This window comes from Aspergillus heteromorphus (assembly GCF_003184545.1).
Source record: "Aspergillus heteromorphus CBS 117.55 chromosome Unknown BO70scaffold_11, whole genome shotgun sequence".
In the NCBI taxonomy this organism is placed as follows: domain Eukaryota; kingdom Fungi; phylum Ascomycota; class Eurotiomycetes; order Eurotiales; family Aspergillaceae; genus Aspergillus; species Aspergillus heteromorphus.
In genome coordinates, this window is record NW_020290416.1 from 479,939 (window position 1) to 506,044 (window position 26,106).

The window sequence follows — 26,106 nt, forward strand, 5'->3', positions numbered from 1 at the left end:
ACCAAAACAACCCATACCCACCTTACTCACTACAGACATGACATTCTAACTCCTAGATAGGTAGTTAGGTAGATTCACATACCTTACCTACCTTATCATCCTTAGGTAGTACCGTAGTAGAGATAATTTAACCTCAGACAGAGATCGATCTCTGATTGAAACTCAGTCTCAATCTCAATCTCAATCCAACCCAATCCGATCTTATCCGATCCGATCAGATCAGATCAGATCCGATCAGGTCAGATTCAATTTGCTTCAATTCGATTCGATTCGGAGTTTGGATCCTGCCAACTAATGATAAACATTAAATAAATATATACCTAGTACCTTACCTACAACTAGTTACTAACCAACTATATTAAAATAGAGCAAACACATCCCAAAAGCCCAAGTACATATATACCCTAACTACAAGAAGATATAACTACTATAAACACTACATCTTACTATCATCTATATACTGTAGTATATCTTAACTACCAATTACCAATTACCATGTGGCCGGCTGGCTACCTAGTACGTAAGTTGTACTATGTACCTACTACTACTTAGGTAGTAGATGCTTCAATAGCAGTCTAGCAGGTGCTTTAAGGTACTACCGTACTAAGTAGTAAGTAGGAACTTAGGGTATCAAGTAGGTAGGTAGATAGGTAGGTAGATAGGTAGGTAGATAGGTACTTACCTAAGTATGATATAATAACTATGGTATGGTTGTATGTAGTAAGTAAGGTAGGTAGTAAGTAGTAAGTAGTATCTAGGTAGTAAGGTGGGTGTTACCGTGACATTGTCCCTCCCTCACCTCACCTCCACATTATCAACCAAATACTACCTAACTACCTACCTACCTACTACCTACATCTTCCCCTCCCTCTATTTCTCGCCACACTATCTAGATATCCAATCCATCTCCATCTCAGGTACCTTGGTTCTCAAAGGTGGTAGGTAAATCCCAAGATGAACGAATACTGTACCAACCAGTCAGTAGCAGTAGCAGTAGCAGCAACAGTAGCCGTAGCCATATATGTGGATGGGTACCATTATCTAGAATTCTAGAATTCAATTCTAGCCACAAGCAAAGAGAAGAAAAAAAAATCTCTCTCTCACTCAATCCAGACAAAGTAGGTGGGTAGGTACCAGTCGACGTCATCATTCATACACCTCGGAAGGAAGGAAGAAGCTTTTGGAACCCTAGAATTGTGCTGTGTTGTGTTGTGTTGTGTGTCCGACCGACCCAGTTGCCGCCATTCGCGCTTGAAAAGTTTCCATGTACACCAGTAAGTACCTTAACCCATGGCATCTCCCATATGTAACAAACAAGACAACTGGAAACAAAGCAGACAGACAGACAAATCTACCTGAGTAAGGATATTGATGATTGGTAGTAACGGTGTTTCAAGCGAGCAATGAGCACAGCACAGCACAGCACAGCAGCGATACAAGTTAACTTGTGTGTAAATAAAAAGGGAATTTCTCAGATAACCGCCCCAGACCATGCCACCCGAACCCGACCCATTTGCTCATAATCACATAACATAACAAGAAAAAAAGAATAAGGAAAGAAAGAAGGACAGACAAACAATATTCCCCCCCGTGTGGGAATATAGCGACACGACAGTAGTAATTGAAAAAAAAAATCCCATAAAACGAAAGAAAAAAGAGAAAACCACCCCAGGGTAACTTAACTAACCACGAACAAACAAATTGTGCGCGCGAAAAGGCTAGAAAGAAGGTATTTCGATCGGCATCGTATCATCGTAGGGGTAAAAAAACAGAAGCAGCAACAAGGGAACAACAATCAACAAGGAAAAACAAGCCACCGATGTCTCCTCTAATAAGAAGCGTTTTTCCACCCGGGTAATCATCCACTGCGTTATATGCATAGTCTATTCCCAAATTGCCGCCCCTCTGGAGAGAGAATAAAAAAAAGCGTACGGTAAAAATTGTGTCCGGTGAAGAGAAACGAAGGCGAGTGAGCGAAGAATTGATGATGAGAGGAAATCGTTGGCTTCGATCAGATCATATCTGCGGCTGCGCCGGAGCAGCAGTCGTCCACGTCGACACCGGATAGTTGGCGTGGGCGGCCGGGCCCGTGGCGCCCACGTAGTACGGGTGTCGGTCTGCGCCCGTGTAATAGGGTGTGGGCATGGGGTTGGACTCCCGACGAGGGATGCCCGGGTCAAACGCTGCCATCCCACGCTGCTCCAAGGCCTGGTGCGGTCCATCTAGCGGGCCCAAGCTGAAACTCCCGCCCCGTGAATATGTGCCAGGCGTCGCCGGATCGATGGGCGAGGTCGCGTCGGTCGCAACGCTGCGTGAGGATATTGACGAGTTCCGATACGCTGACGGGCTGTGGTCCGACTGGGATCGGTTGCGGTCGCTCAGGGAGCTCGGCATGTTGAGTGCGGACGGAATCGACGATGACAGAGAACTGTGGCCCAGGGCGTCAAAGCTCGTGCCGTACTGGGTGGGCGTCCGGAATTGGGCGTAGTCGTCCGGCTTCTGCGGAATCTGAGTCGGAGCTGAAGGCGCCGGAAGATACGGGTTCGGGGCCGACTGCGCAGAGATTGACCCTCCCATGGAGTAGCCCGAGATGGGCGCGGCCGGCGGAGGATGGGTCGCGGCATAAGGCGCGCTGGCATGCATGTAGAATTCGGGATGAGGATTGGGGATCGCATATCCGGGCGGCGCTACCAGCTGCGGTCGGTATCCATACAGCGCAGACGGGTCGTTCGCCTCCAGTCCTGCTGTCTCCAGATCATCGATCGGTGCCCGGAAGCTTTGCTTCTGTGTCAGTTCCGCACGAGGCCGTACATATCGCAGTGAGTCGACCATCGAGGGAGGGTTCAACAACCCCCGCATCACATCCTCCACGCTGTAATATGACACCAGATGGTGCGTCACCCCCGACACCGTCACGCTCATCGTCTTCTTGACCAATCCCGAATCCTTGAACCCGTATGAGTCGACTAGCGAACCTACCAGAGCTCTCTCCACGTCCGTCTGGTGAGGTCGGTCCCCATAGGGGCTGGTTGTTGCCGACGAAGGCGAGTATCCACCGCTGCTGTCCTGTCGCGGATACGGCTCCCCCGGCCTCGACGGAGGCACGGGGCGTCGATTGGCCTTCTTCATCGCTCGCTTCTTCTCGCCCGGGGGGAACGGTTTCTCCAGCTCTCGATAGACCAGGAAGTTGCCCAGAATCCGACTGGGACTCCAGGTCACGCCGTCGGTCCATCGCTTGATCCCGGACGAATTCTCCTCGTAGATGAACACGCTGCCGCTGCGGACCAGATGACCCCGTTCCCGATCGTGCGGCCGACGAGGGACATGATGCAGCACGCCCGTCAGACAGGCCTCGAACAGAACCAGCGCATCCTGTGTTGTCGCGACGTATCCCGTGAACGTGGGCTCCAACACCGTAGCGGTGCCGTTGACCATTGTTTGCGTTTGTTTGTAGGTTCGAACCTAGTTGAAAGGGGCCAGAGAGGTAAAATCAATCAAAGTTAAGACCACCGTTGATCAAGGTTTGCCAGCAACTCGGCTAGACGGTCGACCAGGGGGGGGGGGAAGGGGGTGGTGGGTAAGAGTTGTCACGCCGGCTTCCGAAACAAAGCAGAGGCGAGGCAGCAGGGGAGATTGAACAATGCCGTTCGAACGACTGCCAGAGCGCTTTCTCCTTTTTCTGCCTTTGCGGCCAGGATGATCTCAACGGGCTAAAGATGGAGGGGAGGGAGGGGGGGGGGGGTAGGAAAGGAGTGAATCGGACTCCAAAAAGCAGGGAGGGGGAGGCAAATAACCTGTGGTAGACGAGGGTGGGAACCTCCGGCGCGAAGGTGAGGGAATGACAAGTCGAAGGAGCTCACGACGATGGTGAACCGTAGGAAAGGGTCGATGGCGCAAGTTTAAAGCGCCCCCCTCCTTCTGAGTTTAAGGGCTACTACCAAACTTGGGTGACCCGGATCGACAGCTGAGCACGGGCCCGTCCTTTCCCAAGTGCTCGCGAAAGGGAAGGGTTGAATCTGGAGAGCAGCGTCTGGGCCAGTGGCCCTAGTGGTGAAGCTGGGTCGACTGGAGCTGCGGTTCCACGGATAGCGATCGGATCGAGGAGGTCGAGTCTCCAACCAGACCAAGCTGCGGGAATTCCCAAGCTTTCTGCTGGCAAGGAGAAACCCGTTTTTGACAGGGAGTTTAAATACCCTTGGGACCAGGAATTTCTTCAACCCGGCGAGCGACGCAATGGAAGACCGAGAGAAAGAGTGGTGAGAAAGTGAGTGAGTGAGCAGCACTGCGCAGCTTACGCTGTATGAGCTGTTCGGGGGAGCCTGTTTCGGAGCAGGTATGTAAGCCGACTTATCCACTCTGGAGATTCACGACAGCCACCCGTGCCATGCGAAACCAATTTCGATGAATCCAGAACGCGACGACCAGGAATGTTTCAAGTGCCAGGTGAGGATGGTTGGGGGGGGATGGAGGGGGAGGGGCGATACTAGTAGGGAGGGCGTTGACCTTCCAGCATCAGATGGGGACGGGATCGGGGGGGATGATGATGATGATGATAGTGATGATGATGGTGATGATGGGGAGAAGTAGAAATAAAATCAACTCGAATGCAACGACGAATAATTCTGGTATGGTATGGGGAACAGCAGAGATCATCCAGACTCATGGAGTTGTGGCCGGGTATCCATGTAAGGTATTGTCATGGGCCTTCTCTCTTCTCTCTCGCGCTCTCTGCTCTCTCTCTCTTTTTTTTTTTTTTTTTTTTTTTTTAAATGGTACTCGCCCATATGGATTTTGGGGCCCTTCCCAAAACAGACAGACAGGAGAATATGGTTTAGTCATTTGGAAGGGGAGGAACAACAAGTAGTGTAGAAAAAATAATCAAAAAAGAGCATCAAATAATAAAACGCAAACCAAAACGAGGAAAAAAAGGGAAAAGGAAAATAATAATGATTATTTCCCATTAGTTATTTTCCCCCTCCCTCCCCTTCACAAAATAATATCAAGGACGGGAATCAATCCAAGGGGAAATAAAATAAACCCGAAAAGGGGCAAAAAAAAAAAAAAGAGGGAGAACAAAAAAGGGAAATAATATTTTTTCCAAAAAAAAAAAAAAAAAAAGAGAGAGAGAGAGAGAGACTGAGAGAGAGAAGAGAACGAGAAAGAGGCGGCCCCCCCTTCCTGGTGATCAAAAAAACCAGGAAACATCGCAGACGATGAATGGGCGGAAACCAGTCAAACTAGGCCAGAGCTGGGCATGGTGCGGGTTGCAGGGAACGCCAAACGGCCACCAGGCAGAGGCGGGCGGACGGCCATGCTCAGAGGCAAGAACAAGCAAGACAAGACAAGACAACTGAACCGACCAGACCGAAGACTGACTGGACTGACCTGACTGACCTGACTTGGACTCCGTCATGAAGAGCGACCGGCCTGCAGGCGGGGCGACCCAGACTGGTAGGCCCGAGCAAGTGCCAGAAAGGCAGAAATTGGGAACGAGAGAGTGGGTGGGTGCAACTAGTGATCCCAAGGAGCAGGACAAGCCCGCCAGAGGCACCGCCGACGGTGGATCTCTCCGGCCATGAGGCCATCGGCGGGCTCCATTCCAAGGGCCGAAGGGCTGAGCCGGCACCGCCTTTGGGAGGCAACTTTTGAGGTCATTCCCAGGCAAGGGCAAACCCCATCCCAGCTCACCACCCACCCTCCCTCCCTCCCTCCCTCCATCCATCCATCTTATCGGGACTAAGGAACACATTGGGCAAGGAAGGGGGAAAATGTACAGGCAACTCGGGGAGTCACCCACACAATAGTGGGCAGAAGAACAAGGGTAGCCGGGCCATGGCCAATTCGATGTGAAGGACCCGTGTGCATCACCCAGGACGAGACCATTATTACCAGTGTGGCAGGCATGAAAAGGTCTAGGTCCTGGGGAACAGGCAAGACATGGGAGAGGGGGGGGGGAAGGGAAAACTCATGAAACAACGGCACCGAATGATGATGTGTGGAAACCAATCTGCTGGTGGCAGGTGGTAGGCATAGGCATAGGCATAGGCATAGGCATGGTGGTGGTGGTGGTAGTGGTGGTGATCCAATACCGATTGATGATGGTGATTTTTAAGGGAACCGACTTACTGAAGAAAGTGAACCCAGGCCAAGCGGGGATGAGAGAAGCAGGTACCCCGTTTCACTTGCTGGGGGGTTTGAGTTGCTGGTAACTACTAAGTAGGTACCAACCTTAGCCGTGGCCGCGGAGTGACGTTGTTGACTATAGTATAGTACTATCGGGTCTTCACACGTCGTGTCGGGTCTGGTCTTCGGTTCGCCTTCTCGCTCGCTGTTTCTTGCTTCCGGCTCTCCCTCCCGTGTGTCCAAGGGCTCTGGGATGGGATTGAACAATGACCGAGCAGGGTGATCCAACAAAAAAAAGAAACCAATGTAGGGGAGAGTCGCTAGGATCGGAGGTGCATGTAACGACTTTCAAGAAGCTCTAGGAAGATTAAAGGGATAAGGTAGGGAAAGACAAAGTTAAAATAATGAAAAGAGGGGAAGGAGGGGACCGTCGGGTGGATCGCTAAGGGACCACCGATTTGAGGCAGGAAACTAGATGAGACAAGCGCTGGGGGTGTCCCAGAAGGACGGTAATCTCAGTGGCAGGTACCCGAAGGAGGGATAGACGGGGCATGGGACTAGGGGACTGGATTATCGTATAGGGTGAAGACGGGTGGGAGGAAGTGGGGGATGATGGCGGATAGACTCGGGCAGAACAAAGCCGTGTGAGAGGAGAAAGGGAACGGGGTGGGATGGGATGGGATGAGATGGGATGGGATGGATGGGATGGGATCAGGATAGGATAGGGTTAAGTATGTAAAGTACCGTGTGCACTTGCGCAGTACGTAGGGATGTCAGCCAAAGCCCGGGGTAAGTTAACAACTACTACTGCCAGTGCTACTCGACTAGTAACCCAGTAGCAGTGGTCGGTACTGTAGGCAATACGTCTGTCTCCATGCTACTAGCTGGTCGTCCGGCAGGCGGACGGCCGGTATATCCAACCAGGTAAGTTGGTAGTGGTAGATCGTACGGAGTAGCTCAGCGCTAGACTAGTCGTCGTCGTTCCTCCAGATACTGGATAGATAGGTAGGTAGATAGATAGATAGTATCTAGGATTCCAAGAGGTAACTAGTTACTGAGTAGTAGATACTAGGGATGCGATGCCATGGAAGCGTGGAGGTGGAGCACGTTGACCCGAGAAGTCCTAATAACCGCTCTAATAATCACCACCATCGGGATCGAAATGAGACAGGATAGGATGGTAGCGCGGGAGGTTTTTTTTTTTTTTTTTTTTTTTTTGGTTGGGAAGTAGGGAACTTGGGCTTGGGAAGGCCCAGAGAAGGAGGGGGAGGCTGTGTTCTGGGACTGGGAGCCGCGTACGGAATAGTGCTACTGCTTTTTTGGGGAGGAGCTCGTAGGAGGCGGGAAATTTCCAGGGCATCAGATACACACTACTACGAGTAAGTGCTATACGACCACGACCTAGTATCTCTCTCTCTCTGGTCCTCGGTCTTTCTGGCAATTCCACGCGCGGTCGGCAGGGCCAGATCTTTCGCGGTCTCCGAGATAGAGAAATCAGAAACTGAAACAGAAGTGGTAGGAGGAAGGCCATTTGCAAGTCGTACAGTACCGTCGGCTCTGTATCGGTATTGGTATCTGGCTGTACGGAGTATCTCCATCCACACTGTGCGGATTACGGATTACCTCCAGACAAGCAGCAGAGCTCAAGAATGGGCGAAGATCCTCATTATTATCGATGGTGAGGAATCTAATCGGGATGTCCGTTCTCCGCATTTTTCTCTCTGGTAGGGTACCTAGATGGTGGTACTACTTAGTAGATGAGCAATCGACGACAACACACATACATAACATCGTGGAGGGGGGAGAGGAGGAGAGGAGAAGACGCTCATGCTCGGGCATGATCCCCCCTGGGAGGCTGGATGGATGGATGGATGGATGACAGTCCCCTGATGCGGAGAGGAAGATGGGATTTGGCCCGTGAACCATCCACCATCCACCATCCACGACCAGCCGGACGGAGGGATTGAGGGGTTGGCTGCAGTGGTGGGGCCCGGCCGCCCAACCACGGCTCCGCCCCTGACGAAGAGTTGATGTGCACCGGTCATCGAGTCTGTCTGTCGGGCTGCCCCAGCCCACTTTTTCCTTAACAAGTAGGCCGATCGACCAAGTCACTGGTAGCCTTCTGCAGTTGGTCTAGTGTGGTTCAGCGTTGCTGTTGCTGTTGCTGTTGCTGTTCTCCTCCCCTCCCCAATCGTCATTGTCGCCGTCATCAAGCAGCTCCCACTTACCCAAAGGAGCTTCGGTCTTTACCGAGAGAGAAGAGTGAGTAGTAGTAAGCGAGCATCAGCAATTTCCGCATGCCTGTCCCGTGAATCCTCCTCCCCCAAATGCCAGGTCGGTTTCAGCTCCGCACTGACACCGACCGATTCACCGTCCCGACGAGTAAGTGAGCCAGCGGCATGCACTGCACTTGATCAAATTGATCGCTTACGATTTTCCCTTCCCTTCCCTTGGGGGATGGTTGATTATCGGGGGGGGATCAGACAACAATAATTCAATCAACCATCCATCCATCCATCCATCCGCACGTAGAGATAAAAGACTTGAGCAGAGTATACAGTACATAGCGTAGTATAATAGCTCAAACGAACAACTCAATCCCATCGAGAGTGAGCGACTAACTGAACGAGTGAGTGAGTGAGAGAGTGAGTGAGAAAGAGAGAGCAAAAGAAAGAGCAACGGCGCCAAGGGCTCAGATCTCGGGGGTAATAATAACGGACGGGTTATTATTGCATGGCGTCAAGGCGGCAACGGTTCAGATTGGTCCCAAAAAGAGGGTCTGGAGAGATTGGGACGCCGCCAGGACTCCAGTCGATGTACGGCGCATCCATCCACCCATGCTACACATCGAATCGGGAATGCGCCTTCTCCCTCCAACTCCATCCTCTTCTCTTTTTTTTTTGCCCCCTCTGCTCTTCGTCGGGTCGGATTCGCGACGCTTCCTAATCAAGTAACGGCGGTCCGAGCTCTGCCGTCGGTCTGGTATGCCCGCCCTATGGTATCTAACTTGCCTAGGAATAATATGGCGAAGCGGAGAGTCGACTACCTCTGAGGGGAGTGGAGAGGAGAGGAGAAGAAGGGGAAGGGGAAGATGGTCCAAGAAAATTAAGAAACAGAACCACGAATAAGCGAAACCAATTTGCAAGGGGAAAAAATAAAATTAAAAATTAAAAACTAAGAGTTGAAAGGAGCACGCACATGGATGAACAGCTGATGAGGGAGGGTAAAGAGACCTCGGTTGTCGATACCACTTACCAAGTTACGACTACCTACCTAACTAATATCCCGCACGGTAGTAAGCAGTCGTCAACGAGCCAAACCGACCACCCCCGGGTTCTTATTCCTGGCCCAATAGATACCCCCGACAGCGCATGGAAGAAAGGACTGGTTTCGTCAGCCTTCCAGAAGGACGGATTCTGGGCCAGTCCAGAGCTCTTGGGTAGATGACAGCACAACCGGGGGTTGTGGTCTGTGACGAGTAGACAGGAAGGTCTTACGACCAGATGCCCAAGAGGACTGTGCGCGTCGGTCAACTTTGCCTCTCGCATCTCTCTCTCTGATCTCCGCGTCCTTTTTTTTTTTTTTTTTTTTTTTTTGCCGCATCCGCATCGATGCCGGGGATCAGATGGACCGGACAGGAGTTGCCGGGGTAAAAAAGCTGTCAGTCTGTCAGTCTGTCAGTCTGTCAGTCTGTCAGTCTGTCTGCCTGCCTGAAGTACCGTACCTCATGACGGCGCTCCCAAATGACATAATAGCCTGAATGGCAACGCGCATGATCCCTGTGAGACAGTACTACTATGCAGCAAGAGCAAGAGTCGAGAAGGCAGCTTTCCACTGGCCCGGCGGGCTGTTCCAGTCAGGCTCCGTCGGGATCCGTGCAGAAACCTTTTGACTCCCACTCCTAACAGGGATCCCCGGGGTACTTGCTTACTTGGGTCTGGAATAAGGCTGGCTCTCTGCCTCTTCCTACCTACCTACCTACCTACCTACACATTAGCACCGTGCCTCTCTGCCACGCCGGAATACGAAGGGGCGTGGAGACCGACCGGGTTGAGCAGCGAGGGGAGGCAAAAAGGGAAGTCAAGCGGAAGAAAGAAAGCTAGCAAGCAAGCAAGCAAGCAAGTAAAGAAAAAAGTCCAGATGTCGTCCCACACGGCGGCGGCGATCGCTTGTGAGCCCAGCAGACGCAGACGCAAGAGGGCAGGCGTCGTGGTAGGTCGCTTAGGGGGAAGGGAAGGGCCAATGATGCCATGTCCAACTCTAAAGTTTTTAGAGTTGGAGCGACTGGAATTGTCGGTAACTTCGTCAGGATTCAGGGGGCACCGTTCCTAGAGCTTATATTGGACCGTCGCCAAAACCTTCGCGGGAGATCCCCAGCAGATCCAGAGCCATGGGGATAGATATCTTTCTCTGTCTGTCTGTCTGTCTGTCTGTCTGTCTGTCTGTCTGTCTGTCTGTCTGTCTGTCTGTCTGTCTGTCTGTCTGTCTGTCTGTCTATCTTTCTACGCTACGTAAGTCGGCCCCGCGGAGTCGCAGCTTGCGGATCCCCTCGGTGGGCCGATAACAAGGTCGCATGGTTGACCATCCTGGCGGTTCTAGGTGGTATCTATCGAGTTGTAGTCCGTAGATACCTGTAGATAGATAGATAGGGTGTTTTTGGAACTTTGTCGAACATCCGGGCTGACGACTCGCGATGGTGAATCGCCGGGTCGTGAGAGGCTCGGGGGAGCCGGTAAGAGAAGAGACCCGACGAAGTGGGCGAACAACAAGACGATCGCAACTGACTGGGGGGTTGCTGGTCGAAACTCAATTCGTCCCCGGGGGAGCGAGCCGGTACTGGAGAGACCCGCTTTAGTCAGTCAGTCAGTCATGTACTAACTATACTTTGTATATGTACAATCATTGTACCGTGTATCTACAGGGTACCTCTGGAGAAAACCATAAACAGACGATGTAGATAGATAGATAACTACTACATCGATAGTTCTTCGGTCACCAGTCGCGGATCGTGGATCTCGATCGTTGACAGGTTGATGACAGTTTTCCTCCGGAGGGAGAGGTACTATTACAAAGTAAGTGGGCCAGCAATCGCCGCCCCAGTTCAAACTCTATGAAGGGGTTGCTCGAGCCTCATTTTCCATGGGAGCCATGGTCTTTGTTGGCCGATCATCATGTATCTACTCCGTACTTGGGCATGTCATTGTTTGCTTCCCCCGTCCCCACGGACAGATACCTACCTACGTACGGAGTAGACGCCTGGGGTTCATTGGAGACGGGCCCTGAAGCCGCCACCACATCCCATTGTTTCCCAGGATAGGAAGCTGATATCGGACGCGGTCGATTGACTGGCTAGGTACAACAAGTGCCTGATATGAGAATGTACTCGAGAGAAACTCAAATCGCTACCGAGGGGAGGGGCCACTACTTACTACTAAGTACCTAAGTAAGTAGATATTGCATGCAGCTGCAAGCGCCAGGGGGTGGAAGCGTCAAGGGAGGACGCAATAGTTACTTACGCTGATGACTGGTAACAAAGTATGTATACTTGGGGAGCCGCGCGGTGATAAACTTCAAGTTCCTCTTAAGTATAGATAGGATCAGCAAACTCCAGTGTTTCGAAAGGGACCAGCAGGGAAAGTCGCATGACGCGGTGGGTGGTTCAATTGATGCACTCCAGACAGAGAACCTTCGGGGCTATTTACCTATCTAATGTTACCTCCCTCCATTCCTCTAGTTCCATTATCTATGGCATGCCGAATATGCCGATTCCCCAGACAATGAACTGACGTGCATATATATCCATATAGTTCGGAGTATATGGTCAACACTATCTACCGGTAGACAGTAGACGGTAGACACGCCTGCTCGGCTGGTTTCCATCCTCCCCTCCACCTTTCCCCCCTATCTCCTCGGTATATCCCTTACGTTCGATCGGACAAAGATCCCTCGTATTCAACCACAGCCTCGGGACGGCTTTTCGGCTAGATAGAGGGCGAAGGATGCAGTTGCAGTGCGTGGACAATTTCAGCAAAGGGGGAGGAGGGGACTTGGGTTGCGTGGCAGATCATCCTTCCTCTCTTTCTCACCTCCGTATGGAGTACTCCGTAAGGTACTGTATGTACCGCTTCGTATCCCAATAGTTGAGTCCGACGCGACCGGTCTGGGTCCGTCCCAGACTCCCAAGAATGAAATCCGTGTCCGTGCCTTTTTTTTTCTTTCTGGGCTTGCGATGACTCCACCGAATCAATCAATCAATGGATGTCGATGGATGGACGTCCCCACGTTCCTTAGTGCCCTAGGGACTAACTAGTATAGTACCCAGGTAGTACCTTGGGGGAGGGCCCATACCGCGTGTCCGCGGCGGTTAGTGAGATCAGGAAGGGTGCGAGACTGCGAGGATGGGCGGCACTAGATAGGCAGTCGATACGATTCGTACGAGAAAACAAGGGCTGGAGGTAAAGTAGGTAGGAGGTACTCCGTAGATGCATCCCGTAACGCCACGGACGGTGAACCGTAGACCTGGGCCAGCAGAGAGAGAGACGACCTCAAGACCTGAGGGGCCCGAGAATTTGTTCGGGTCGACCATTGTTCGAACTTGGGCCCTCCTGGCGACGGAGAGCCGGGATGGGGTTTGTCCCGTTCGGGTAACGCTGACAGGCACCTTGGGCACGGTGATTGGGGGTTTTTCAAGGACAGGAGTTACCTACTTGGTGCCTAGTGCCTAGTACCTAGTCACTAGTTATGGCTCTAGACCGGAGAGGGGCTTAGGCAGCTTTGATTAGAAAACCGAGCGGCGGAAAGTGGCGCTGTCCTGACATCTCGCCCACTACGGAGTCTTGCCCAGAGAAATGCCGCACAATGACAGGGTCGCCTGGATCTAACAGGCTAATTCACAGTAGACTAACTGACTAACAGACAGTAACTAACTAACTAACAGGCGATCATCGCGCCCCAAGAATGTCCTCGACCAAGGAGGCCAGAGGCCAGAGGCCAGAACGGGGCGACGTAAAGCAGACACGAGTTCTTTCACTCCCACACTAGTATCAACTAGTACTAGTCCGTACTGTGTAGTAGATCATGGTAACGGTAATTAAACGGAAGAGGGAAGGTGCCTGCCTCTCTTCGTCCGAGTCCTTCCTTCCCTTCCCTCACCCCCCTTATGGGCTAGATACCAGCACTGGCAGGACGGGCCCTAAGAAGCCGACTAGGAGATAGAGCCTGGTTTCTCTGCATGATCCAGAACATCACCAACCGACTACTTTCTCCGTCCTAGTAAGTACAGGCTAGGGAACGCCTCCCCCCCCCCCCGAATTCTACCGAATTTCAAATCGATGCCCCGGGTGAAGAAGGACGGAAATGCCAATGCCAATGCCAATGCCAATGCCACTGCCACTGCCACTGCACTGGCATTGCCCATCCAGGAATCAGGCAGGATCCATGCAGGGCACAGGATACTGTGCCTCTTCTGCACGCTTAACGCAGGCGGCCTATTCGAGTAATGGAAGTGCTTACACCGGATGGGAACGATGCATGGGCGTGATAATAATGGACTCCGTCCCAGCATCAACAATCGAATCCACTTCCATGGACCCAAACCACCTCCCACTGTGCATTATTCTGTGACCGCAACTTCTTTCTTTGCCTTCAATTTCCGCTTGCGTCCGCCACGGCTTTCCTTCCTTGTCCTCGATGCCCACATCCCGTCCGTTGCCCCGAGGGCGGCGGCGGCGAGGGCGACGGCGGCAAGTTGGCAGCATGTCTATTCTGGAATGAATTACCGCGCTCCCCCTCATGATCCATCCCATCCGCGAACTGATCTGATGATAGGGCCCCAGACGGTGTTAGCCCGCATGGACGAGGGATGCATTGTGCCACGCCCGGAGCTCGTGTAGCAATATGATTTGGTCATGGTGGCAATCCCAAAAAGGGCGCGAATCAACCAGGGGGGGGGAAAGCCTCCTGTTTCGTGGGATCATTTTCTGATTGGGCACGGGAGGGTTATTTCCTGCCACAGTATTGTCATTACTCGACCTCCTCCCTCGGAGGGTCATCTGCTGCCCTGGTGCGTCTCTTCAAGGTCACGGGTATAGCACGGCCTGCAGGTAAACAGTGCTACTATGGAGCTTGACCTGGTTCCATGGTAGGGATCCCATCAAATCCCATCAAACCCCATCAAACCCCATCAAACTGTTTAGGTAGGTAGATAAGTATATGTACCTAGACTACCGCTACTACCAAGTATGTACCTCCCTAGGAACGGAGCCTAGCCTATCTACTAGTTCCCCTCCCTCAACCTGGGTCCCGGGGACAGCCACATCTCAAATCTCCCCTCCGTGCATCAGAAGCATAATAATAGCATTAGCATTGAGCAAACTACATGATAATACATACGAGGCCTATGGAGTAGCACCGAAGCACACATGGCCGCGTATCCACCGGACGCTCCAGAATTCTGGCTTGGCAGGCATCCGAAAATCGGGAACCGGGTACTAGTCTCATTATTATTATTTTTTTATTATTATTCTCAACTCCAGCCTCCCCCGCTGCTTGTCGTCGTGAAGGTGGAAGTGGGATAAACCAGTTGACCCAGTTAAACCACCGGCGTGTTCCCCCCCCCCTCTTCTCCCTCATGGTTTGGCGAATAAGGACGGGGTCCATGATAATCATCCTCGGAATGACCTCCTCTAGCGTGCTGTCCAGCCCTCAAATCTCCAATTACGGCGATCGGTCGGGCGCTCCCAGGCGATGGGCCCTAGTACCAATCCAACAACGAGGGGGATCCACCGAGGGCAATAGTTCCGGATAGCGCTCGTCCGGGCGGTTTACTTACGTCGCTGCGATCAGATCATCCACATCCACATCCACATCCACCATCATCCATGAATGGGGCCAAGCATTCCGGCGGGTTTTTATGCGGAGAAAGCCAGACCTGACCTACTACTCAGGACAGTCATTGCGCTCTCTCTCTCTCTCTCTCTCTCTCTCTCTCTCTCTCTGCTCTGAGTGTCTGGTCTAGCTGGTAGAAGGGGAAGAGGCGACTAGTGAACTAGTTATGCTGCAAGTCCCACGCCGGTCGTTGACTGTTGACTGGCCATGTTTTCGCCCTCGGATGGAGATCCCACGGAATCCTCGGTAGGCCCACGCCATCAACCGCTACTAATCCCTAGCCCCTACCAACAATTGCGATCGCTGCGGCTTTTGCGCGGCGGGACTGACTAGGTAGATAGATACTGGCGCGCGGCTTTCGGGTTTCGACGAATGCTTCAGGGCAGCAGATAGATACTTACTTACTTACAGATGAACTGCGACGGCGACTACGACAGATACCCACCGGGCCCTGAATCCCATCAATGGGATGGCTTCACGGCACGGCAAGGCAACCAGAAGGCGATGATGATGTCTGATGATGGTACATACAGTACGGAGTACTACAGTTACTGCTCCCATCACCAGCCTACATACTTTGCCTACAGCGTCGGTCGTCGTGTCGTCGTCGCATGCCATCCGCCCGGAACAATAATTTGCATGACGGGTCATAGGGTTGGGGACATGACCTGTCGTGTTTTCTTTTTCTTTTTTTTTTCTTTTCTTTTCTTTATTTCTTCTTTTCCTGCTGTGTTTCCTGGCCGCCCTGCAGGATGAGAGCGACACTAGGTAGGCGCGCGGTCTCTCGACGGTATCAGAAGTCTGTGGTATGTTTCACAGCCCCGGGGAAGGTTTATCAGCATCTTTAATGCTTTCCCGGATGAGGACGGTAACACACACACCATCAGTCGTTATCTGAACTTCTGAAGAGCCATTGTCTGTGTCCCCCGGGGATAGGCAGCGCTGAGTGGCTCTCGAGTTGGCTGACGCACCGGCTGGATGGAGTTCTGAGTTACGGGCTGGGTGGATGTGGATCAGCCATGGCCATCTCATCGTCCTCGGGCCCGAGGCGCCAATCCCCTATACCACCCGGTATTAATGTCATTCACTGACTTAGTCAATTACTTATCTAGGTACGGAGTAGTATCCATTCTTCTTCCATAATCCATGCCCCATGGACCTTCCTTGGCGTCATCTCCCCCCCCCCCCCCTCCCCCCCTCCCCATCATCCATGCACCGTCCCTGTTTCCGTCGGTAGATGGATGGGGTAGATACCAGATGGGTGCTCCGTATCTAGATTAATTTTAATTTAGCATGTCGGTGATCCTAGAACCATGTGGCTCTCACTCCTCGGAATTGACCGCAAAATGGCTAGGGTGCTTGGCTGGACCAACTAGGCAGACTCTATCTAAGGGTTGAAGACACCCAGTCAGAACCATAGCAGGGGCCCGGCTGCTACTAATAGTATAAGTGGCTATCGCGACTAAGTCTAGTGGCTTCTAATGATGCAGTGTTGATCCCCAAGGCGTCCACCAGCCCGCCCCGGCGCCCATGGCTGCTCGACTGTCAATTAGCGCTGGCCCTTAGCTTAGGCTTAGGCTTAGGCGTGGGCTTGGGCTTAGGCACATCGACCGGCGGTCGTTCTAATTGATTTTCCAAAGACCCCCAACCCCCGGCCCGCACATGGTGATTATTATTGACTAGACTGATTGACTAGACTAGGTAGTATCTGATTCTTGGTGCACACCGCAACCAACCAATCTATCCAATAGTAATAATCTCCTTCGGATTTCCGGAGCCATTTCTACGGTAGCTACGGAGTAGTAGCTAGTTAGCTAGCTAGCTAGCTAGCTAACTAGCTGTGTGTTATGTTATTGCTTTTGTCCACCCGCATGCACCCCGGCGGAGGTTATGGCACCCGCAATGCTTTTAAGTAAGCTTCTAGGTCTTGTTGGTTCGCCTTCTAGGCACCAGCCCCCCCCCCCTCCCTTTCCCCTTGCTTATGTACCGGTATTATAGTATAGTATAGTATTTTCTTCAAAAAAATTTTTTCTTTTATTTCGGGGCCTGATATTCTATTCTAACTTGGTGGAAACCCCATCCGAGTTTTATGAACCAATCCATAGGTTGATTCTCAAATCTCAACGCCTTCTTTCCTTGTCAGTCGCATTACGGAGTACCTACCTACCTACCTACCTAGTACCCGATACACACCAGCAACCTACAAATCACATACCCTGTCTATGTACAGGTTACATACATACATACATACATACATACATACTGTATATAGCAAGTAAGTAACTAAGCTCGATTGCAAACACCATTAGGCATTTCTAGTGACGCTGCATCCATCCATCCATCCATCCATCATGATTCATCAGCATGGCCTAACTACCCTAGCTAGATAGCTAGCCAGATAGGTAGATACCTACCTACTTAGCACCGTCCGTCCACTTTTTTTTTTTATTCTTCCATTCCCCCACAGTCTAGTCAGGGATCCAGATCCCGACCATCATGCGAAAAACGTGGCTCGGGGGTTCGGCGCGTGTCTTAATTTTAATTTTTTTTTTATTTATTTAGTTTTAATTTTAAATTCTTTTTTTAAAAAATACTTTTGCGGAATTTTCTGCGACGGGCTGGCTGGCTGCTAGATAGATAGCTAGCGAGCTGCTGGCTTCGAGATGAGGATGAGGATGAGGATGAGGATTAAGCCGATGCCGGGAGAGGACTGGGGACTGGGGAGTCAGTCCGTATTCTCGAGTATCTAGTGTTTACTAGGACTACCTATCTACTATAGTATCGTATCTACGGGCTTAGGTAGTAGGTTTCATAGCTGTCTAGACTCTATCTAGACTTTAGAAAAAATGGTTGAGTAGTACTAGATAACTAGTGCTAGGGTCCTCGCTTCCATCGCTTATCCCTCATTATTCGCCTCGTCTCGTCTCGGCCGGTCGACTTGGCGCGGCGGTGTTGTTTCTCATCATACTTGGTTACTTTTAGGGACAATATTCTTGGCTCATCATCTGGATGATGGCTGACTACCTACCTACCTACCTACCTACCTACCTACCTACCTAGCTAGGTAGAACTGGGTGGGTTCCTCCTGATCTGGAGTTGATGTAACTAGGTAGTTAGCTTCGGAAATCGGAACATTGCTCATAGTAACAACTTACCTGGCCCAACTCAACTTGAGGGGTTTTTGCGCGCGTGAGTTAGTCTCTTTGATTTTCTCTTTTCTTTCTTTCGCTGTGTGTGGCGGGGATGCCGAATCTTCCCTGTTCATTACGAGGGAGGACCTCTTTGACATATAGACGCTAGACAGGGGATGGACGGCAATACAATCTGTACCTAGTACTAGATAGGATAGGTATGCATGCATGTACGGAGCACCTTAGCATCCTATCCTACCTAAACTACGTACATATGTATGTACCTACCTAGGTATGTAGTACGGAGGAGTACACGGGGTTCAACCTCCCGCCTCTCTGTTTCTCTCCAAGGTATGGGTGCAGTGTACATATGTAGGTAGGTTAGTAGGTGGTAGGTGGTAGGTGGTAAGTGGTAGGTACTGTACTTAGGTATTCCCCCCCGTACTCCGTTCCCCTGTCCTGTGCTGTGCTGTCCATGTGTACATCATCTACATCCCTACTTAGTACATCCACATCCACATCCACGCCTAGGTACACATGGACATGGACATGGACATGGATGACTTTGCGTAACCGGTTGGATCGATCTGCATGCATACCGATACTACCTACCTACCTACCCACCTAGTTACCGATATCGTCTCGTCTCATCTCATCTCATCACATCATCTCACAGCCAAGCCCAAGGGAGACGTTGGCGCTTGCGTAGGTATGTATTTATGTATGGATGTATGTATTATGTATCGCTCTCCTATCCCGGTTTGAGAGCGAAATGTCTCGGAGCGCGACTTCGCCACAGGGTGGGTGGGCTGGTGGATATCAATCGGACTGTTAGTTAGCTAGTTGGCTAGCTACTTAGTATACTAACCCAGGTACGGAGTAAGTATTGTCGATAATAATAAATCGACAATAATAGAAAGTATCGACAGAGTCAGAGAAAGAAAGAAAAAAAAATAAAATAAAGGATGGGGTTCAGATTCCCGCTTCAATGCTTTAGCGCCACTAACAGATAGTACTTACTTGGCTGTGCTGGAGCAGTTGAGAATTCGAATTCCGAGCGCTAAACAGGCAGGCAGGCATTCATTCATCGAGTCTAGTCTAGTCTAGTGTACTATCTACTAACCACTCGTAGATAGTACTACTGCAATAATAGGGGCCTCCCCTCGCATCGTCATCGGCGTCATCGCGGCTTTCTTAATTTTAAATTAATAACGGTGGGGTTCGCCTTCCCAGTTCCCACACACACATGGTGGTTTTGTTGTGCAGGTTGTTAGACTAGACTAGGGAGATGGCTAGTAGATAGGGAGTAGATAGATTGTAGATCGGCATGATGAGTGAGTTACTGGACTTACTCGAATGTTTTGTTTCAAGATGTGGTTCTCATTTATTGGGGGGGGGGTATATGGGAGGTTTATTATTATATTACTGTTGTTATTATTGCTGAGAGGGGCTTACTCGATACTTCCTCGGAGTGATCGGTGATCGCATCTCGGTCCTTCGTCCTCTTCACCGTCTTTTGCTGGTCATGGCTTTCTTGGTATCTTAGTGGTACCTACTATCTAGTCTTGTCATTGGTGATGGTAGATAATCATAATTGTCATCGTCATCGTAATCATGGTTCATATATATCTCTACTCGACCATGTTTGCTATCTATACTCTGTCTAGATAAACCACCAAACAATCCGACGATAGGCATCATTTAAGCTTCAAACGGGCACTTAAGCAATGCTGCCAGCTAACTCATCAACTAACTAACTACCCAACTAACTAGCTTCTGCCCCGCTAAGCTGCAGAAGAGGCTCAGCTAAAGGATCCCCGATCATCTCTATCCCCGTTTTCCAGCTGCTACTGGAATATGCAGGTTGCTGCATACAGTATACAGCTTCTGTCTCTGCCTCGAATGACTCGATTTCGGGATTTGCAAGAGGTGCGAGACCCGCCCTTGCTATCATTCTCATCTCCCCTCCAGCCGAGTGGATGTGGATGTGGATGTAAATAGTCAAGAGGTGGCAGCGGTCCCCAGGCATAACTCGAGCTTGGCTGATGGCGTGAGCTGAGGTGATCTGTGAATACGGGGTACTTGTACTTCTTGAGTTCTTACAGTCCTAATTGATCTAGTCGGGGAAGTACATATAACCCAGGTAAGTAAGTGAGTAAGTGAATGAATGAATGGATGATTCTCCGCTCGGTTCCCCGCAAGAAGGAAAATATCCGGCGTTGGAAGTGGAAAGCAGTAGGTATTCTGTCTGCAGCCAACAACGGCGGTTTCACGGCGTTCTTCGGTACCATGTACTATAGGTAAAAGTTACCAGAAGAAAGATACATACAGTAAAGTAATACAGTAACGGAGTAACTTCATGCAGGTCTCCCCCCAGTTCAGTCTACCGGCGAACAAAGAAAAGAAAAGATGCAAGGGGTAAAAGTCAAATGCAATCTGATCAGGATCTTTCTTCAGTCTACTGTAGTTACAGTAGTAGCTACCTAAGGTGAAAGTATGTATGTCTGTCCGATCGCGTCAGATCGCAGATTAGGGCAAGTAGTCGATAGATCTCGCCCTTCATCTTCGATCTGCCAACTTCCGTACCCGGTTTCGCTGTGTGGATACCCAAACATGACCTTCCCCATCTGCGGCTTAACTGTCAATACTCATGACTGACTGACTTACTTCTTGGGTAAGAGATATTTCTTCCTACCTACCTCGGTACTGACCCAGTATGTACCTATGTAGGTATGTCTGTGGCGGGGTGTCAGTGTCATGCGCACTGACAATATGGCTCATCTTCATGCAAGGCTCTTCCCACCTTTTCTTTGTTCGCCCGGCTTACTTACGTGTCTTGATGCGTGTAGCTACTTCGAGCTGTCTGCTTACCAACTGCAACTGCTCTAGGTATTCAATGTACTATGTACCATGCCTCCAGATCCAGGTTCTCAGAGATCCCCCCCCCGTCTCTTACCCACCTGGTCCACTGTTTCATTTCCCGGTCTGTCTGTCTGCATATCCATTGATCTATCTATCTATCTATCTATCTATACATCCATATCCCGAGTATATCCCGAGCAGATCTCGTGAACCGTGGAATGTACCCTGACCAGTCAGTCACCTAGGCAGTGTAGTACAGTAGACACGGTACTGTACGTGCCTGATCATCATCATATTCCCAACCCTCACCCAAGCAGTGATGGATGTCAATCACATGGCCACAAAGGCTGACTTGAGAAGCTGAGAACCTTGTCCTGCCCTAGCCGGTAGGTAGGTATGTATGATGATGATATTGGGCATGATCAATGTACATCCGCACCGCTCCGCACCGTATCGTACAGTAGTCACTGCGTAGCTCTAGCTGTGCAGGCGTAGGTTGTGCTACCAAGGCACGGCAGCGCGCGGCAGATTAGCTGTTAGCTCAATAGATAGATAGATGAATGATAGATACACACTAGACAGGCCATCCTTGCGTCTGGGGAGAGGCCATGCATGCGTGAAGCTTTCCCGGTTTGCGCTTGATCGTCGGGGGATTTGGTTTCTGCGCGGGGTTTGTTCGGGGTTGGTGGGATGGGGTGGACTGGACACGGGGTTTGTGTTACCGGGGTTTGAGATTGTGGGTTCTGGACAGTGCATGCGTGGTATGTATGGGAGTGGTGATGCTGGATTCTAGTACTGGGTATAGAATGGATGGATATATAGATAGATAGATGGTTAGGGAAGACGTTGATTGATTGGTAGGATGTATAGTTTTTGAGTAGCTGATATTTAATGCCCCTGGCGAGTTAACGGACGAGTAAATAGCAAGTCCAGTTGTACTTGTGTACAACTTCTTCTTGCCTTCTCATACCCTCTATGCCCTCCCTATCCTATACCCAGTACCCCCAGCTGGGCAAGAAGAATCTCGTCCTTTTAACTACTTATGTAGTAGTATCTCTACCTCGCCAAAAATCACCCTTGAAAGAAATCATGGTACACAAATAACCATCCATCGACAAATCTTTTCTTCTTCTCTCGTATCCGTAGATATATATCTCTACCGGCAACTATGCAAAACAAAAGATGTATGCACATGGATATCCATCCCAACTACTAAACCACCTGATCACCCACCATCCCGAGTACTGAGTACATCCCAAAGTAAAAGCATGAAGGCCCAAAGTACCTCCCTCTAGAAATGCCACTTAGCCTAGTCAGCCCTTAATCCCCTCATCGCCATCAAACGCCATCCATGCCTAGGTCCAGGTCCAGGTCCAGCACCACTCCCACTCCCCTGACCAGAGCACAATGTCTCGGGTAACCTGAATCCCACCCTATCAACCCAGCTTGATCACCCAGCACCAGCCACGGCTACAGCAACCAACCCCGTAGGCAGTTGTTAGTGACTTGTTTATTTGTGTAGTTACCAGTCCCGTTCCGTGCCTAGTCCGATTCCCGACAGTGGTGAAACATCCAGGCGGCGAGAGATTATCGTAGGGCATCAACTCACTCACCAGCTGCCATGTATCTTGTCTGCCAGCTGTCCTGTCCTGTTGATTGGAGAGGGAGAGGAGTCAATATCATCGGCTAACTGCTGTCTGTCTGTCTGTCTGTCTGTCTGTCTGTCTTAGACATCTTGACCGCTTCTTGGGGCTGTTGATCAATTGGTTGATTGGTTGATTGATAGATAGATGCTTGCTTGCAAATGGTGTAGCGAACCGGGCTCATAACTATCAACTCTGGTAATCTAGGTAGCGGCTAGTAAGATGAAGCAATGAAGATCTGAATTTACGATACTGCTGCGCAAGCAGCTGGGCTATATAGACATAGAATCAGGCAGAAACAAGGCATATATGAAGTCATACAGGAGTAATCGAGTGATCCGTCGGGCTGAGGTCAAGTCAACCGAGAGGCTAAATCCCAGGCCATCATCAGGCCAAGCCCTTGTTCCAATCAATAGCTGTCTTTATCCGAAGCAATTTTCTCTCGATTCAACATGTCTTGCATCACAAGCCTTGTCAAATATTTGAAAGTTCTTATTTCCACCACAGCACCCATAGAACCAACAGCTCTTGAGATGATTCAAAAAAAAAAACTATTACAAAATATAAGAATATTTCATCAATATCCCGATCAGGCTGGTCAATAGCACAGCCGAAAGATGTTATTGAAGCTGAGAAAGAGTTTGGAATATCTTATTTTCGAGATTTTTCTTTGTAAATAACAGGAGGATTTCGCACGATGCCACAGCCTCAAATGTATCAACGGGCCAGAGATCTCTCGAAAAATAGTTGGACAAGAAGTAAACCTCGTATGTTTATAAGAGGATCTTGTTGTTAATGTAAGAAGAAGACTGAAGTAATGCGTGGAAGCGTCTGTTATAATATATATAATTATAAGAGATATTCAAAGTGCTTAGAAATAACAAGGAAGCAATCTTAGTTAGGATTCAAAGTTATAATACTCGATCAAAGATACGCAACTATTTGATCAGCAAAGCCAAGTCTTAATAGCTGGTGTGATGCTCAGGCTCTCAGCTGGAGAAACAAGATCTTTTTATTATATTTTCTTATAATATCTTATTTCAACAAAGATTTCACAGAAAAGAGACAGAGATTGCTAGAGCCTGCTGCGATAGAAGATATACATGATAAGATCTAATTTTATCCTGTATAAGCAGTCCAGTAAGAATTTCTTCTTTCAGAATCAGTCTAATACTGGTCTAGAACACTCTGCATACATCTAATTTGATTGGGACGGGCTCTTGACTGTATCATGGCCGATTCAGCGGTTTGAGACTAACTAGCCTGCGAAGTCACTAGAATCAGGGAAATCCGTGCAAGGTCGTGGGTCGACGGGGCAAGGTTTCTTAGTAGTGACAGAAGAATTGCAAAAGCAAAACTGAAGGATAGCAAATTGCGAGCCCATGAAGAGTTAGCTGCACAGCTTGGATACAGAATAAAGTCTCCTGATAAAGAAGGGCAGTAATTTCAAAGGCCTTCCTGACAATTAGAAAACGCTACCCTCTCAGACTCTCGTTGAAATAGTGAAAGACTAGCGGGGTTTACTAATATTCTAATAGTGGTTCCTGCCCATTGAGTACATCATAACCCTTACATTTTGCTGTAAATAGGTACTTGAATCAACACGTAAGGCACCCTCAGAGTATAAGATATGTGACCAGAGGCAAAATGTTTTTGTCCAAGGCATACGGAAAGGCCTGACATACCTCCATTTATGATTATCCCCTACGATATCTAGTCCCGTCCGGAGTATTGGGACGTAGGGCGGCCCTTGACAAGAGTCGGCCCTGCTTGGAATGGCATGACTTTACCCGTCCGTGCAGCTCTCCTCCTACAGCATCGTTTTCTTACTGTACGCTCTCCCAGCGGAGAGCAGCTCCTGGTCAGTAGCGTCGATGATGGAGACAGCCTACACAGGGATGGAGGGCAATCTGCGTGGCCCTTGTGTGCACGTCCAGGTTCTTGATAAAGTGGGTACTCGAAGTGAAGCTAGTCAAGTAACAGAAAATTTGCTAATTCAGGTAACAGCATAAGGCATACATACTAAGATATAACATGGTTGTCCAGCCAAGCTTCTCCATCAAACTGGGGTAGGGTGAACATTGCTTCAACCTTGAAAATTATCCATTTGGATCAAGATACAGATTTATTCGTCAAGCACGGCACAAAGTAGATCACTCAGTATACTTAAGTTGAGTCCCTGTGAGAGATCGGATACTCCAAAAGACCGCAATCGCCAGAAGTGTAGAATGCCGGTCCAGAGCGATAAATTGGTATTTTCAAATGGCCCATGCTGATTAATTAAGCCGTATATGAATCATTCTTGCGTGAGAACAGTCGCACAAGACCCATAGAAAGCGCTTTGCACGTGACGCTCAGTTCAGCCTCCCTTAAAAGCCATGCGCCTTTTGGGGCTGAGCTATTAGAGTAGTGATCGAAGCACATCTTGGTACAGTCACTATGAATGACAAAATATTGTAGGAGTAGAATGTCCCACTGACATTCAAAACTCCGAGTCCTATTATGTATTCTAGTACAGATATTAGACAGATCAAGAGTAAAGACGAGCAGAGCAATAATAAAGGGTGAAATTCTACCAATTTGCGGACGCGGCTTTTAAATACTTCTTGTTCCCACTGGGCTTCATTACTGAAGTCAAGCAGGCCTCGGGTTTCTTCAGATGAAAAAAACAATGGACACATCAAAATCTATCCAAACAACGCGTTGTGATCTAGTCCCCGGGGCTATAAGAGTATTTTTTGGATATGCATCATTGTGAACAACACGCGCGCCATGAATAATCTTCAGATTTAAAATTGCTGTACTGATAGATTCTGAAGAGAGACTGGCATGTTCAAAGCTTGTTGCATTCGGTAGATATTCTAGTAGAATCGCACATGGAAGATTATGATATTTCTCAAATGATTCAAGGGCAGATCCAAGCAGTTGGGGATCAAATGATTCAAATATACCATAAAAATATGGCACAATCCCTAGCTTGCAGATGCCGTTGATATGTAAGGCCTGATATGCTTGCGACTCGCAACGATATCGACAAAGATCTCTGCCATCATCTGCAAAACCTGGATCATCTTTCATATGAATATATTGATATCTTAGTTTTCTAGAACTTCTTGACACAGTATTCAAGCAACAAACCACTTTAAAACAATATTCAAGATTATTAAGTAGAACCCGAAAGATTTCAGAGGTTTCTGTGATGTGTAGTCTCTCAATAAATTGAATTTGTAGAAGTCGAGACTTTGGTAGAATAAATAATGATTCTCTTTTATACGTCATTCGTATAGATGATGGCCACTGCTGTATTAATGCGAAAAGATTCAGAGTTTGTTCTCAAGATGAACCAGTTCTAGTGAGCAGCATGTTACCAAGATCAATGTGACAGTGTGATTCAACCTGCAGTTATTCTGCCTAGTTATGCAATTGACCTAATTCAGTAGGGAGGTCCATATCAAGAAAAC

General features: G+C 49.5%; 4 protein-coding genes across 4 annotated transcripts; 1 reads left to right on the plus strand and 3 right to left on the minus strand.

Moving 5' to 3' along the window:
• Window positions 1-1,754: 1,754 nt before the first annotated feature.
• BO70DRAFT_32929 (camp independent regulatory protein) lies at window positions 1,755-3,730 on the minus strand. Its single transcript, XM_025540775.1, has one exon. It carries the CDS (start codon window positions 3,433-3,435, stop codon window positions 2,017-2,019), a length of 1,419 nt encoding a protein of 472 aa, XP_025399684.1. The 5' UTR covers window positions 3,436-3,730; the 3' UTR covers window positions 1,755-2,016.
• A 3,736-nt stretch (window positions 3,731-7,466) lies between these two features.
• BO70DRAFT_361895 (uncharacterized protein) lies at window positions 7,467-8,008 on the minus strand. Its single transcript, XM_025543151.1, has one exon. The coding sequence runs from the start codon at window positions 7,719-7,721 to the stop codon at window positions 7,497-7,499; it is 225 nt and encodes a 74-aa protein (XP_025399685.1). The 5' UTR covers window positions 7,722-8,008; the 3' UTR covers window positions 7,467-7,496.
• Window positions 8,009-15,127: 7,119 nt separating this feature from the next.
• BO70DRAFT_33070 (uncharacterized protein) lies at window positions 15,128-15,832 on the plus strand. Its single transcript, XM_025540842.1, has 2 exons — window positions 15,128-15,255; window positions 15,351-15,832. Exon 2 carries the CDS (start codon window positions 15,421-15,423, stop codon window positions 15,763-15,765), a length of 345 nt encoding a protein of 114 aa, XP_025399686.1. The 5' UTR covers window positions 15,128-15,255; window positions 15,351-15,420; the 3' UTR covers window positions 15,766-15,832.
• A 9,477-nt stretch (window positions 15,833-25,309) lies between these two features.
• On the minus strand, window positions 25,310-25,729 carry BO70DRAFT_261235 (uncharacterized protein; the record flags this gene model as incomplete). Its single annotated transcript, XM_025538918.1, has 1 exon — window positions 25,310-25,729. A coding segment is annotated over one exon (420 nt), but the record flags the coding sequence as incomplete, so codon positions are not given.
• Between the last annotated feature and the right edge of the window lie 377 nt (window positions 25,730-26,106).